At 39.9% G+C, this 13,625-nt stretch overlaps 1 protein-coding gene across 1 annotated transcript; it reads right to left on the minus strand.

The window, feature by feature from the left end:
• Window positions 1-5,136: 5,136 nt before the first annotated feature.
• LOC108250685 (interleukin-17C-like) lies at window positions 5,137-12,376 on the minus strand. The gene is made up of 3 exons (XM_017440681.3): window positions 12,221-12,376; window positions 11,886-12,151; window positions 5,137-8,399 (listed from the first exon to the last, which is right to left on the minus strand). Exons 1-3 carry the CDS (start codon window positions 12,242-12,244, stop codon window positions 8,168-8,170), a joined length of 522 nt encoding a protein of 173 aa, XP_017296170.1. The 5' UTR covers window positions 12,245-12,376; the 3' UTR covers window positions 5,137-8,167.
• Window positions 12,377-13,625: the final 1,249 nt, after the last annotated feature.

Consider the following 13,625-nt stretch of genomic DNA (forward strand, 5'->3'; position numbering starts at 1 on the left):
TTGTACCCAACTTGGCAGCCCCCTCCACGTTCATGATTTAATGTACTGGGGTGCCCTTTAGAGGACATAAGCAGATTTGGACCAGTTTTTGACTGTGTCTAATATCAGAGTAATGCCTTGCAATAGCTCAGTGGTCAATGCCGCAGTCTCCTAATCCTGAGGCTGCAGATTTGAGCTCAGGTTGCACCAGTAAAGGCATCAGACGTAAAACAGTTACCAAATCTGTCGTTCACAGTTCACTGTGGTGACCCCTGAAGAAGGGAGCAGCTGAAAGGAGAGCAACAACATCTGCCTGCTCAGATTCACATCTCATTGTCAGGGTCTGTGTTTTTTCTGTTTTGTTTTGGTTTCTTTTCCCTTTTGTTTTGGTTTAAGTTTTATTTTTCTGGAGTACCTGCTACTCCCCATAGCATCCACCAGATGCCGCCGGTGGACAGAGCCCCTGGAGAGGTGCGGAGCCGACCCCGTAGACACACCTGCAGCTCGTTTGGAAGATGCGGTCTGGGTGTATATAAGCAGCGGCTGAACGACTTCTTTTTGCCTGAGTGTTTGCTTACCTTGGTAACATTCGTTCCAGAGAAAGGCCTCTGTGTTGTTCTCCTCGCCAGGTGAACCTGTTGTCTCCTCCTTATTCCTCGAGTTTGCCGCCTGCCCTCCACCTCCGGCCTGTCTCCAGTGGGCTCCCCTTCGTGATGCCACAGGTTGTACCTGCCCGTGCCCGAAAACCATTCTGAGGCTCTCTACAGCTGGACCTAGTCGAACTCCGTTCTCTCAGCCAAGTGCCAACCTGTCCGCTCTCCAACGAAGCCCTCTTCTCCAACGCTCTGCCACCAACCAAACGCATCCTTTCCAAGTAAGACCTCCTCTGTTTGTTCCTGGAAGGTTCTCTCGTCCTTTCTCACTACCTGTTGCCTCTCGTTGACAGTCAGACGATCCGGTCATCCGTTCCTGAACTCATTCCCATTCCCCTTTCCCCAGGATTCAATAAACTCATTATTGTTCATTGACTTGCCTCTCCTGATTGTGTTCTCACATGTGGGTTAAGAAACTTAGAACCAACATGACGCTCATATTAAATCCAAATTTTAGTAAATATTTTAACTTCACCGCTGTGCAAAAGTCTGTCTTAGTTTATGATTTTTACAGCTGAAAGATCTGTCAGTAGTACACAAAAACTTTCTGGAACTGAAAGTGAATCCTGCTGAAAATGATTCATACCTGTTTATCTGTCCCTCATCAGTCAGCAAATTACAAATTCAAAGATTAAGATCTTTTCTGATGAGCCTGAACAAGATTTAATGTGGTCAACAGTTTAAACATTTCAAAATGAAACACTCAACTGAAAGCTTCTAAATATCTTTTTTTCTCTTTTACTGTTTAAATCTTCTTATTCCTTCAGAACGTATGCCTGGAGATGAAATGTCTCTTCTTTGAAATATTTTTGTCATTTTTCTCCATTACTGCCACAAAGTGACAGAAAGACCTTTTAATGATCTCTTTAGAGGTCAGTCACTGTAAGACACAGTTCACACCTGAGGCTGAAGAAGAAGCCAAAAGTGGATGTGTAAATCCCAGAAATCACATTACATTACCATTTACATTCACAGAAAAACTGCAGAAGAGAAACGAGGAAGTGAAACTGGGGAAAATACTGACACACAGTTAAACAAGTTCATTAGAGGAATTTTTAACATCTTGTTTAGAATTTCAGTTATTTATAATACAGAAAAATTCCCAGGAAAATATTATTTTTCAGCTAAATCTGAGATTCATTACGATTCTGTATTAAAGAAACAATGTAATAATTAATATAATTTTCATTATTCAAAATAAATCACTCAGTTTCAGGAAGTTTTACTAATTTGTGAGAGAAGATAATTTTCTCCCAATCTTTTCAATATACTCTGAATAAATAGTTTGGGTCATGTGTGAAGTTAATGTTTTTGTCGTCACAGACTGATGGATTAGATGGAAAGATCCTCCAGGAGAATCCATAAACTAAGTTAAGTTTTGGTCAATCAGGGGTTTTCTTTATGGTCAATAAATAAAGGAACAGACGTCCGATGGATTTAGGACGTGATGAAATGTCCAAACTCAGCGGGGACAAGTCCTCTGAGAAGATCTAACAGAACAGACTTTTGTTTGTAGAGCAGTTTGATGCTTTTGTGTTTGTTTTAACTTTCAGATGATAAGTTTGGTTTGAGAAGATTCTGTCATTTTACAGCTGAACACTAGATGGAGCCACAGTTCCTCTGAATACTGTTCAGTTTTTACAGAATTAAATTTCTCACCTGATTTAGATGTTTAAAAATTAGAGTAAAAACTGGATCACACAAACATGTTTTGGTTTTAGTTCTGGTTCTGGCCAAATCCACTGGACCAGTCTGCATTTATACTAGTTTATAAAAGGGATGTGTCGCATATTTTATTGTCCAGCACATGAAGGTCAGAGAAAACCAAACAAGGTTTTAAAGTAGCCCTGCGATGGACCTGCGACCTGTCCAGTGTGTCCCCCGCCTCTCGCGCAGTGACTGCTGGGGATAGGCACCAGCTCCCCGCGACTCGGAATGGGGAAGCTGATAAAGAGAATGGATGGATGGATGGGTTTTAAAGTCAGTTTTAAACACGTCCTTCAGTCCATCTGAGATACATCAATATCATGTCTGTGGAAGATCTTCACATATTGGGATTTTTGATAACAGGATTTCTGCTGTTTGGATTAGGCAGTTACCTGACTTATCGTCAAATTCGTTTGATGGGTTCGGCGATCAGCAATCAAACTGTGTGGTTACGGGAGCTGAATCGCAAGTTGGACTGATTTGCGGTTCTTGAACTCATAATATGGGTTACATCTTGAGGAAGTTGCTCGCTCGAATCAGGCAGAATGGTCCTGGAATTTGGCTGTTTGGATTCACCATTGAGAAGTATCAGCAAGACTTTTCAAGGCAAACAAAAACAGTCTGCCTGAACCAAAATAATTACTGTTTGTTTGTGAATTTGGCTCCCCTAGGCTGACCTTGGTCAGCTATATCAATTTCTCCTGGATTTTATGTAAACAAGATGCTCTGCCCCCTCTGCCTAAGGACATCTGTGATTCTGCTCTGGGCTGCCTGATAAACATCAAAGACAATGGCCTCTGTGAAGTGATTCATCTGCAAACACACACGCACACAGACACACACATACAACATGCACCACATCGTCTTTCATCGCCTCTACACCCCCCCACATACACACGCACACATACACATACTTTCCGCTGTTTCTGCCCCCCCCCCATCGACTGTCTAGCGGGCGTGGGGTACTTCTAGAAAGTTCGGTACCGTTAGTTTAGCATTGTCATGTTTTAGCTTATTTAGCCTTCCTGTACGTTTAGTTTAGTTTATCTTTGCTCATATTTTAGATATTGTTAGATTCCTAATTGTTGTTTAGTTCAGCTTTAACTTCATCATGATTTCATTTAGAATATTTTAGCTACTATTTTGACTGTCTTAGCTCACGCTTAGATATGTCTGGTTTCGTGATTTTTATTTAGATTATCCTATATTTCATTTAGATTATACATGATTCATTAGCATTAGACATGACTGTTGTGTTTTTCTTTTGTGTGTTTCATTATGTACCTGCTGTATTTGATTCTGTTTCTGTTGTAAAGCGCTTTGGATCACCTTGTTGCTAAAAAGTGCTATATAAATAAATCTCACTTCACTTCACTCATGCTACTTAGAGAACTGGGGTTACGAAAGTAACCTAAAGATAGTTTTATGTTAAATAAAGTTAAATAAAAAATGTAAAATGGAGAATTTTTACTTTTAAAAAAGGGGGGGAAACTGTTCTTATGGCAGCTAGTTCTGGGTGCAGTCTTCTGGATCTCCTGCCAGATAAGAGGAGATTAAAAAGACCAGGGTCCAGGGTGTGAGGGGTCAGAGGTGATTTTTCATCCCTTTTCCTGTTTTCTGGTTCTTCTATTTAAACAGAAGTCTGTGGTTATTTGAAAGAACAAATAGCAGCAGCAGGTAACTGTAGCACTTCTTACAGGAATATCATATTTTTGCGGGAATAACTGTATCTGAATCCGACAGTGGCTTATTAAATAGTGTTTGTTTAAACTGCCATCAAATTTTGAAGACTGGACATGTTTTAGGATGGCAGTGATCCACTTTAGTCTCATCAGTTCAGTCAGAATTCAACTCTATACCTTCAAAAGTGAGGTTGTTCAAAGAGCTATCTACAACAGGTGAGAAATTACGTTTTCATGACTTTTACACAAAACTCTTCTTCAACAATACCTTTAATTCCTGTGGAAGCAGTGAGGATGGATGTCTTCACTGTTTCTACATTTTGGTTTAATTTTTGTTAGATAAATATTAACACTGTGATATGTCTGAGGCTGTAAGTTTTAGGTCTGTCCGTCACTGAAAGTAGACATGAATGGTTTTGCTTGTGTGTGTTGTCTGTTAACAAAATATCTCATGATCAACTGGACACATTTATATGAAACTCTCTAAGGAAGGAATGTGCATCTACAATCAATTCATTTTTGGATTCAATCTGTTTTCAATGTAGCTGCCACAGTCAACCTTCAAAAACACAAAAATAGCTAAAAGTCAGCCAGTTTTGCAGTTATTGAGCTAATATCTGGTGTGACCTAGTAGCTAAGACTGATCCACCAAAACATTCTGAGCACGAACAGATCACAACATCTTTGGTAAAATCTTACTTTTACCTATTTGGCGTCAACTTTGTTTGTTAGTAAAATATCTCATGAACCACAGGATGGTTTATAATTAAACTTTCTGGAACTAATCACTCAATATACATCCACAACTGTTTTTACAATGTTACAGATATTGAACTAAATTTGATGTGGTAGTATCTGAGAGTCATCAACAACACAAACATTTTTCAAGTTATGGTCAAGGCTTGACCAAAAGGGTTACAGCTCCATCTCTTCTCATCATAAGATGCTATGAGTCTAAAACTCTGGAATGAAAGGAGGCGGGTGATATGCGTTCCTTCAAGAAAAGCTAGGCCCTTGAATTTTTATGTCCTCACACATAAAATCTCAGAACTGACAGAAGTTGTACTTTGTTTTTAGAGGAAAGAAGACAAAAATGAAAGACCTAAGAAGGCAGGTGGGGTAAATTCAATCTTTATTTTGATTCAATAGTTATATAAGTGCAAATGAAAGACAGCCAGGCTGATGTGTAGCAGCACAACCAGTCAAACTGTGATGAGAAGTTTCTTTGCAGACTGCTTAAAGTTTTAACCCTGCAGGTGTAACCGTCACATTTTCATTTTCACATTTAGTTTGACAAACCTGCAGTGGCCTTTAACTATGAGTCAAATCTGCAACATTTTTGGTCAAAATACAACAATAAATAAAAAATAAATAAAAAACAAAAGTTACTTTATTTTTAAAAAGTACACTAAAACAAATGAAACACATTCTGTCACTTTAGTAACAAGACTTCCGCAGTGGAGTTTATTGCTTTAGTGTTTTACAAACGAATTCTTGAAGATCTGTGTGGAACTTCAACATATTTCTAGTTTTAAAAAGATATTTCAACACTTCTTTAGCTTACAGTTTGATTTAGCTTATGCACTTAGCTTTGCACCACAAGAACACTGATTTGTTTATTGTTTTACACTGTTTGGATTCAAAAAGAGAGAATTTATGATAGATGGATGTCTTTGCTGCGTAAAAGAGGTATTTATGCTTTACTTGTGTTTCTCCTCTAGCATCTGTCTTCCATCATTTCCTAAAGCCAGTATCTCACTAAGATGCAACTGTTAGTAGTTATTAGACTAGTGAGTGACTCAAAATTCTGAGAAAAAAGATGAATTTATAATTGCAGTCTTACTGAACTGTTTGCGACCACATGACAAGCAATTTATCTGTCTAAACTTTGAGCAGCCAGTTTGAAAATCCCAGCCTATTTTCATGTGCATGGGGTCGTGAAACGGTCTTCTTTGCAGTGCACATTATTTTGTTGCCTCCTCTACCAACATCAAACCCATCTTGGCAGCCACCCCAATGTTTACGATTTAATCTACTGGAGTACACTTTGGGAAAGAAAATAGGCAGACCTCGGCCAGTTTTTTTATTAATTATATTTTATCATCAACATGGATTTTAGACATGGACATTTGCCGCTAATGTTTTCTGCCAGGGGAGAGCTTCCTGTTAGGTGTCAAAGTACACTCTAGTTCTCAAGAGTGGTTGGAGATGCCTGCAATGACTGGGACTATTTTGAAAGAAATTTGTTGCACTACTTTTTTAAGAACACCAAACCCCAAGTATTAGGACAGCACACTGAATGCTATTCACCATCTGCTGGCCTGGGAACACCTCGGAATCCTCCTGAAGGAGCTGAAAGAGATGTCTGAACTTGCCTACTGAATCTGCTGCCCCCACAACTGGACTCTAGAATAAGCAGCAGACAATGGATTGATGGATGGATGGTTATGAAGTAAAGATCACTTTCTGCTATTGTCACTACGTTAAGACTATTTACATTTTGAGTCAATCAAATTCGTTTTAAAACAGACGAAAGCCATTCAAATAATTGCTCTGGATATTGAGTCGGGCTGTGTTCAGGCCTATTAGTGTCGCTCATCATATAAGAAACTGTTTTAGTGTTAATAACCAGCGTCTAGTGTCTGGGTCATAGCTCAATGAACAAGAACATTTCTGCTAAATCTAATTGCCCACTGCAGCTCACCATCACTGTGGCACAAAGTGAAAGGACAATGATTTTAGTCATATTGACCAAGATGCAGGAGATAAATAAAAAAGAAGACGTGTGAAAGTATTCCCACAAAGCTTTGTGTTTAATCAGAGTTCAATCTGAAGGTCTCTCGGGTTAAATATGAGGAAAAAACTATAATATAAAATAATAAATGAGCTTATATTTTAGTATTAAAGCATTAGAAAGAGAAAAATAATCTTCCAACTGTAATCTCCGTAGGATTTAAAGATAATTTTGACTGGACCTTAAAACTGACCTAATAAACTTTAAGAATCAAGTCAGTGCAGTTGTTTTTTTAAAATGTGATATAGAAAAGAAGTCTTATTTTAGGCTCAGTTGTTTCTGACCTTTAGGTTCTGTCTAATGTAATGTTGCAGGCCGGGCTGCTCTCTATTGTTCTCATCTGTCTCTGCAGGGAGCCTGAGTTCTGCTTAACAAACTCTGGTTCTATTCAGATTATCAGGAGTCTTTTGGTGCAGTTTCTCAGTCATACAGGACATGGGGACACAAATTGTTTTTAAACAACGCAACTGGACTTTTTTTAAGGATGTTTCTCACCACAGGAGTGTTTTCAGTTCCAAGCTTTTAAACTTCAGGCCAACAAAGACTGAACAACAAGAGAGAGGGGTAGGGAGAGTGAGTCGCAGAGAGGAGCGGATGAGGTTGGTGAAGCTTCTTGATCGTACCAAAAAGGAGTTGAAGCCTTTAAAGACAGACCTTACCAGTGACATCTAGTGGTCAGTTGAAGTTATGGCAGCCACAAACTTCCCTTTTACAAATTTAAAACAAGGTGCTGAATTTCTGAATCAGTCAACTCCCTTCTGGTGTTTCACTGTGACGTATGAAAAATCAGACATTATCGGTCACATGATCACGTAGATTAGATACAAACCTCGGCACAGTGTTTGAACAAGTCTGCTTCAGTATAGCCAAACAGGCTTCAGAGCTTTTCTGTCATATGTCTCATCTCTAGTGATTTGCATGTGAGTTTAGCTCACAAAAGCAAATCATCTGACTGCATTTTAAAAGCTTGGAACTTTGCACTTTTTAGTTTGAATAGTAAAAGATCCTTTGATGAGCAGAGAAGCAACTTCAGTTAACAAAGAAGTTCAACTGCCTTTTCTTTAGAAACAGAATTAGGAGAATCACTCCGACCAGAACTTACACTCAAGACCTTTTTGGCCATGTTCTGCTTTTCAGAAAAGTCCTTCTGACTAGAACCCGCAGCTGCAGTCTGGGGCACTGGGGTTTAAGGAGTCCTCTGGGGGACAGCTGAATGACACTGAGGACCAGGCAGAGACCTGCTGATTAGCAGTGACCAATCTATCAATTTATCCTTTTTTTCCTCTCTTCCTGAGAAATGGGTACATTTAACCCCTGACAGTACCTATGTGAGTGAATCCCTATGAACATTCTCAGTATTTGGGCCTTACACATGTGCAGGCCACAGGGACACTGATAAACTCCTTCGTGATCACATATTTTTTGGGGTCATGTGAGCATGTCTTCTTCCACAAAACCATCATTTGGGCACACACCGGCACAGAGTTGTAGTTCCGGTTCTCCTGCCTGTGGATGATGCAGCCCTCACAAAGACACCTGGCCACGCTGATCTGAGGCGGAAACCTTTCTTCGTTTTGATCTAGGCTGGAGGGACACAATCAGACAAAAAGACACATCACCAAATGAACAACAAGAGCATCCATCAACAGCCTTACTGCCATTGAGAACAAACCTGCCCTGAATTATCCTGATTGGCCCCAGTCTTTGGTGGATTCTTTCTGTCTCTGATTTGCATGTCACCAAATTTTACAGTTTCTTTGTAACCTCACAGATAAACAAATTACACTTTATTACTTTTGAAGTAATAGGTGTATAAAGATAAAGAGAATAAAGTGAATTGCTACTACTATGAACAGCTTTATATTAAATAAGTTTATATTATATATTATATTAAGAGTCAATTCCACAATTCACTATTATCTCAATCATAAACAGTGATAGCAAAAACTGACACAATATGAGTCACAGTACAACTTAGCCTTCAGTCACAGTAAATTTTATTCATTATCTGTGAAATTCACAGAGCCATTTTCGTATAGGCCCATGAAATATTTTGCTAACAGTCAGTGAGGGTTGACTCCAACAGGTAATGCCCAGGTTTCAAGCAGAGATGTTTCCCAATGTATGGGCTCAGGGCATGTGTTGAGAAGATGCTCAGCTATGACAACTACAACACTGGCTGAGTTAACGCCATTTTTGTCTTTGCTAATGTCAGCTGGCTTTTGGAGTCAGTAAAATTACATACATTCATTGATTACGTTTGAAACATTTCACTGAAACCCATCCAGTGGTCTGTAAGATATTTTGCTAACATAATAAATGCAATAGTTAATGTAAAAATTTTGAAACAGATTTTGCACAGTCTTCAGTGAGATCAGTGAATATTTGGGGATCCATCTCAATGGCCACCACACCAAATTTCAGCTCAATATCTGTAAAATGGACTGAGTTATAGCCATTTTTGAGTTTGCTGTGGCAGCCATCTTGAATTGGATTGAGTACAATAGCTATCAGTTGTGAATGTCAACTCACTGATTCCTTGCTGAAAGTTTCATTAAAATGTGTTTAGTGAGTCATGAAATATTTTGCTAATAGTGTACTGTTAGCAAAATATTTCATGAATCACTAGAGATTTTGTCTGTAGACAAATGAACAGAGAAAATCATTATCACTGTGCTTTCGTCTTGATGGTGGATGATAATTAAAACGACTGTTTTAGTAGAAATCTCATTGTATTGTTATGAGATTTTTCTATTTTCTGATGGAAACAACTTCATTACCTTCTGTTGCACTGAAAACTCAGTGGCTTCGGAATCTTTCAATGCATTACGTTTGAAATGCATGACAAGAATGAAAAGTCATTGTTAATATTTTTGATCTGATTAAGAATTAATTTGTTTTGTATTAAAAAAATGTGATGTTGTTTAAGTGTTTTGTTGTTTTCGCTGAAATGGGTCAGTACTTAAAAAAAGGTATTAAAAAGCTATCAAAGCTTTTTTTTAAATGTTAGCGCTTTAAATTTAAGAAAAGTTATTCAAAACATTTTTTTAAATATTAAGTTTTTTTGAAAGCTTGCATAATTGTATCACCTTTTTAGTCCCTGGTTATGTTTGGTTTACTTGGCTCAATTTTATGGTTTTGATCTGCAGTACTCTGCCCCGCCAAAATAAAACCCTTAGAGCAATCTGACCTGTTGTTCATTATTAACCAGGGTTGTAGGGCTGTGCTGGTAATCGGATTTTGATTTTGATTTAAACGTCAATACAATTGCAACACAAGAGAAAACAGAAAAACCTATTATTAAAAATATCTTGCCATTTTGTGCATCCCAGTCTTCTACCTGAGAACACACCAGGATGAATGAGACGTGAGTTCATTAAAAACTTTGCAGCTGTATTTGTGGAATCAGATTTTTTGCTAAAACATTTGAAGCCATGTCTGTTTAGGTGAAACATTACATGATTGGATCTGTTATCTCTGTACTGAAGCAGCTGAAGGTTGTCCAGCTGAACTGAAGAAGAAGATAAGTTCACTGAAGAGTTCTCCTCATCTTCATCTTCTTCATTAGTGAGTCCAACAGGAGCAGGGTTTCCCCCAGTGTATTATAAGCCTGTGTGCTGCCAGGCTTTCCCTCCCCCTCCGCCAGGCTAAACTCCGCTTGTTTATTGTAAAATACGTCATTTTTTATACACGTTTTTTTTCCACCCACACCCCCAAAAGCATAAATCTTCGCGTTGATCACTGCGCGAAGGTGCGCGCACCAATAGTGACGCAATCGCGCTGTCCCCGCCCCTGCACGGTGTCACGTCACGTGGTCGTGCACCTCTCAATTTTTGGAATTTTGCGGACGGCACACGCTGCGCTCCATTCCAAATGGATGATTTTGGTGCTCTAGCGGAGCTGGTTCGCCTGTATCAGCATTTCTATGATCCCTGTGTGAGAGATCACAAAGATAATCAAACGGTTCTAACTCCAGGTAGCTGAAGGAGGCTCTGACAACATGCTAACTCCAGGTAGCTGAAGGAGGCTCTGACAACATGCTAACTCCAGGTAGCTGAAGGAGGCTCGGCCTCAGGGCTCATTAGAGTCCTGCAGGGCTCCGTGAACAGGGAGCTGACCTGAGCACGGTGGAGGCGATTATACTTGGAGCTTACGTCGGAGCAGTATTCTCCAAAAAGACAGGGGGCAGTACGCTACGTAACCAGTGGAAATACGGTAAAAAGAGAGCAGATGGTTGTCCCATCAAATATGGCTGCAGGTATTCAGGAGGAAGAGCTGTTGTGTTTCTGGCTGTGATACAGAGAGGATGTTTAAACTTAAAGCATTCAGTTTGACTTTTATTGATTTATTTGCTTTAGATGTGATTCACCCATCATAGGACTAATATTTCTTCCCTCTGTGGTCTATAAACACTCCTTTTTATCAGCTGCAGCAGTAATCTCCTTACATGAGTTAGCATGTTGTCAGAGCCACAGCAATAAACATGGAACGAGAGGGTTTAACCAAAAATGGTTAGTTGAGCTGAAATTCAGCAGGTGGTTTACAAGACCACGCGGGGCCTTCCCACAGTGGCAGGGACAGCATGATGGCGTCACTGTTGGTGTGCACACCCTCGCTCGGTGATAAACGCGTCAAGGTGGGGAAAAAAATGTGTATAAAAAATGACGTATTTTACAATAAAGAAGCGGAGCTCAGCCTGGCGGTGGGGAAGGTTTATAATACACTGGGAGTATTATAAGCCTGAGTACAGTTTGTAAAACTGCACTTTGTAGGTTTGTTTCTCAGCAACTTGCTGTAAATGTGTTAAAAAGTTTAGTTTTGTAGTGGATTTCAGTAAAAGACCTCACTGTGTGATTGGAAGTTAAATTAATAAAGTGATAAATAGGCTAACAAACTGTTTGGGTTTTCTCTTAATAGTTTCATTTTACTCCAGAAGGTTTTTACACATTGCACAAAACTGGACAAGAAAACTTCTTCTCAGTTTTTCCTGTTGTGGTTCCAAATCTAAAGATTTATAACATTTATTCCCGTGTTAGTTCTGGCTCCAGCCCCTCCGCAGCCCATACTCACAGGTACTCCCACGGGGACGCGGACCTCTGGTTGTCCTGATGTGTCCAGGGGTCTTTGATCATTTCTTTGATCACCTGATCACATGTTCTGCTCCTGCTCTGCGCGCTCTCATGACACCTGCTCGTGCCCGCCAGCCTCACGTCCTCCCGGTACTGCTTCAATAAGCGCTTCCAGTGTTTGTCCGCCTGGGTCTCGTCCCTGCACCGGCACCGCGCGGGTCCGCCGCGGGACCCGGAGAGGACCAGCAGGAGCCCACAGAGGGAGACCTGCCGACAGAACCAGACCTGAGTCCGCTGCACCGAACCGGGCCGACGGTCCTCCTCATGTTTACTCACCATGTGCAGAGGGATCCGAACCATCGTGAGTCCGACCCGCGGGGAGTGTCCGGCCGGTCCATGACACCGGTTTATATACAGCTTCTAAATGTGGAGGTCCGATGTGTCCCTGCCGCTTGGAAGTCTTTAAACACAGCACTTCCTGTTTCTGATTCACTGAGAAGCTGACCCCGCCCCGAGGCCACGCCCCGAGGCCACGCCCCTCACCACAGGTCTGCTGTCCTCAAGTTTTTAATTCACCAAAGAAAAAAATAGGCACCGTGTCTCATAATTACGAGATCCTGATTTCATAATTATGAGGTAACTGGTGTGGAAGTAGACAGAACCAAGCTTTCACTTAAACAGTATTTAATCATAAGAAGAGCAACAGTTCTGCATATAATCTAAATGTTGTGGAATAGAAGGCCTTGTATTTATTCTCCCAGGCTTTATTTAACATTTGATTAATAAATCTTAATCTGATTTGTGTTTATCACCATTTTATATTTAGCCACCATTTTAAAACCTTTAACAAGTAGTTATTTAGTTTATCTGGAAAGAGAGGTATGTGTTAGAAGCCCTGGATTTGAGCCACAGTGCCAGGCACGGAGGGGAAGAAGTTGCCCTTTGACCTCCAGAGAAGAGGGACATCCTCTGAAGGAGGGGAGGGGACCGAAGCATTAAAACCAGAGAACATCCTTTGTTCCCTGAGACAATCTTTGGGGCACTTTGCTGACACTTTGAGGTGATGTGTTTTCCCACATTTTATTTGAGGATTGTCTCCCAAATGGTTTTATCTTTGTAATAACCGGTGTTTACTCTCTGCTTTTGGTAAAATAAATATTTCAATTTAAGGTATTGTCTCCTTCCGGTCTCTTTCCATCAACCAACTCGGGTGAGGTGAAGGAGGAGGAATGCAGGTGAACATCCTTACCTCAAACCTGGAAAGGTGCCAGCGGCTCACAGTGAAAAGTTACAGGATTGTGAATGCAGTCTTTTTCATCCCAGACTGATCCTCTGTCCTTCTGTCCACTTCCTCCAGCTTCCTGTTTCCTTCTCACCGTTTCTGACGGTGTTCTTATATTTTAGCCTCATTGTAAATAGTTCCAAAAGTATTATTGCTTTCAGAGCTCTTTATACTGACATCTAGTCTGTTTATTTCATAATTCATGATTACCGTTTATTACTTATATTTTTGGGGGATTAAAAAAGTAATGTTTTGATTTTTGTTTAATTAAGTAAAGGGAACTTGTTACTGATTTATATAAAATATTTCTGTTGGATTTATTGGACGAAATGATTGACAAATTCTGCTTTTATATCTTATAATAGTTTGAGAATTTCCCATACAGATAAAAGTCTGATGCATAATTAAACTTCTTCTCTTAAATTACAAACATATTAAACAATACCAAAACATTGTTTT

This window comes from Kryptolebias marmoratus, linkage group LG15, assembly GCF_001649575.2.
Source record: "Kryptolebias marmoratus isolate JLee-2015 linkage group LG15, ASM164957v2, whole genome shotgun sequence".
Lineage (NCBI taxonomy): Eukaryota > Metazoa > Chordata > Actinopteri > Cyprinodontiformes > Rivulidae > Kryptolebias > Kryptolebias marmoratus.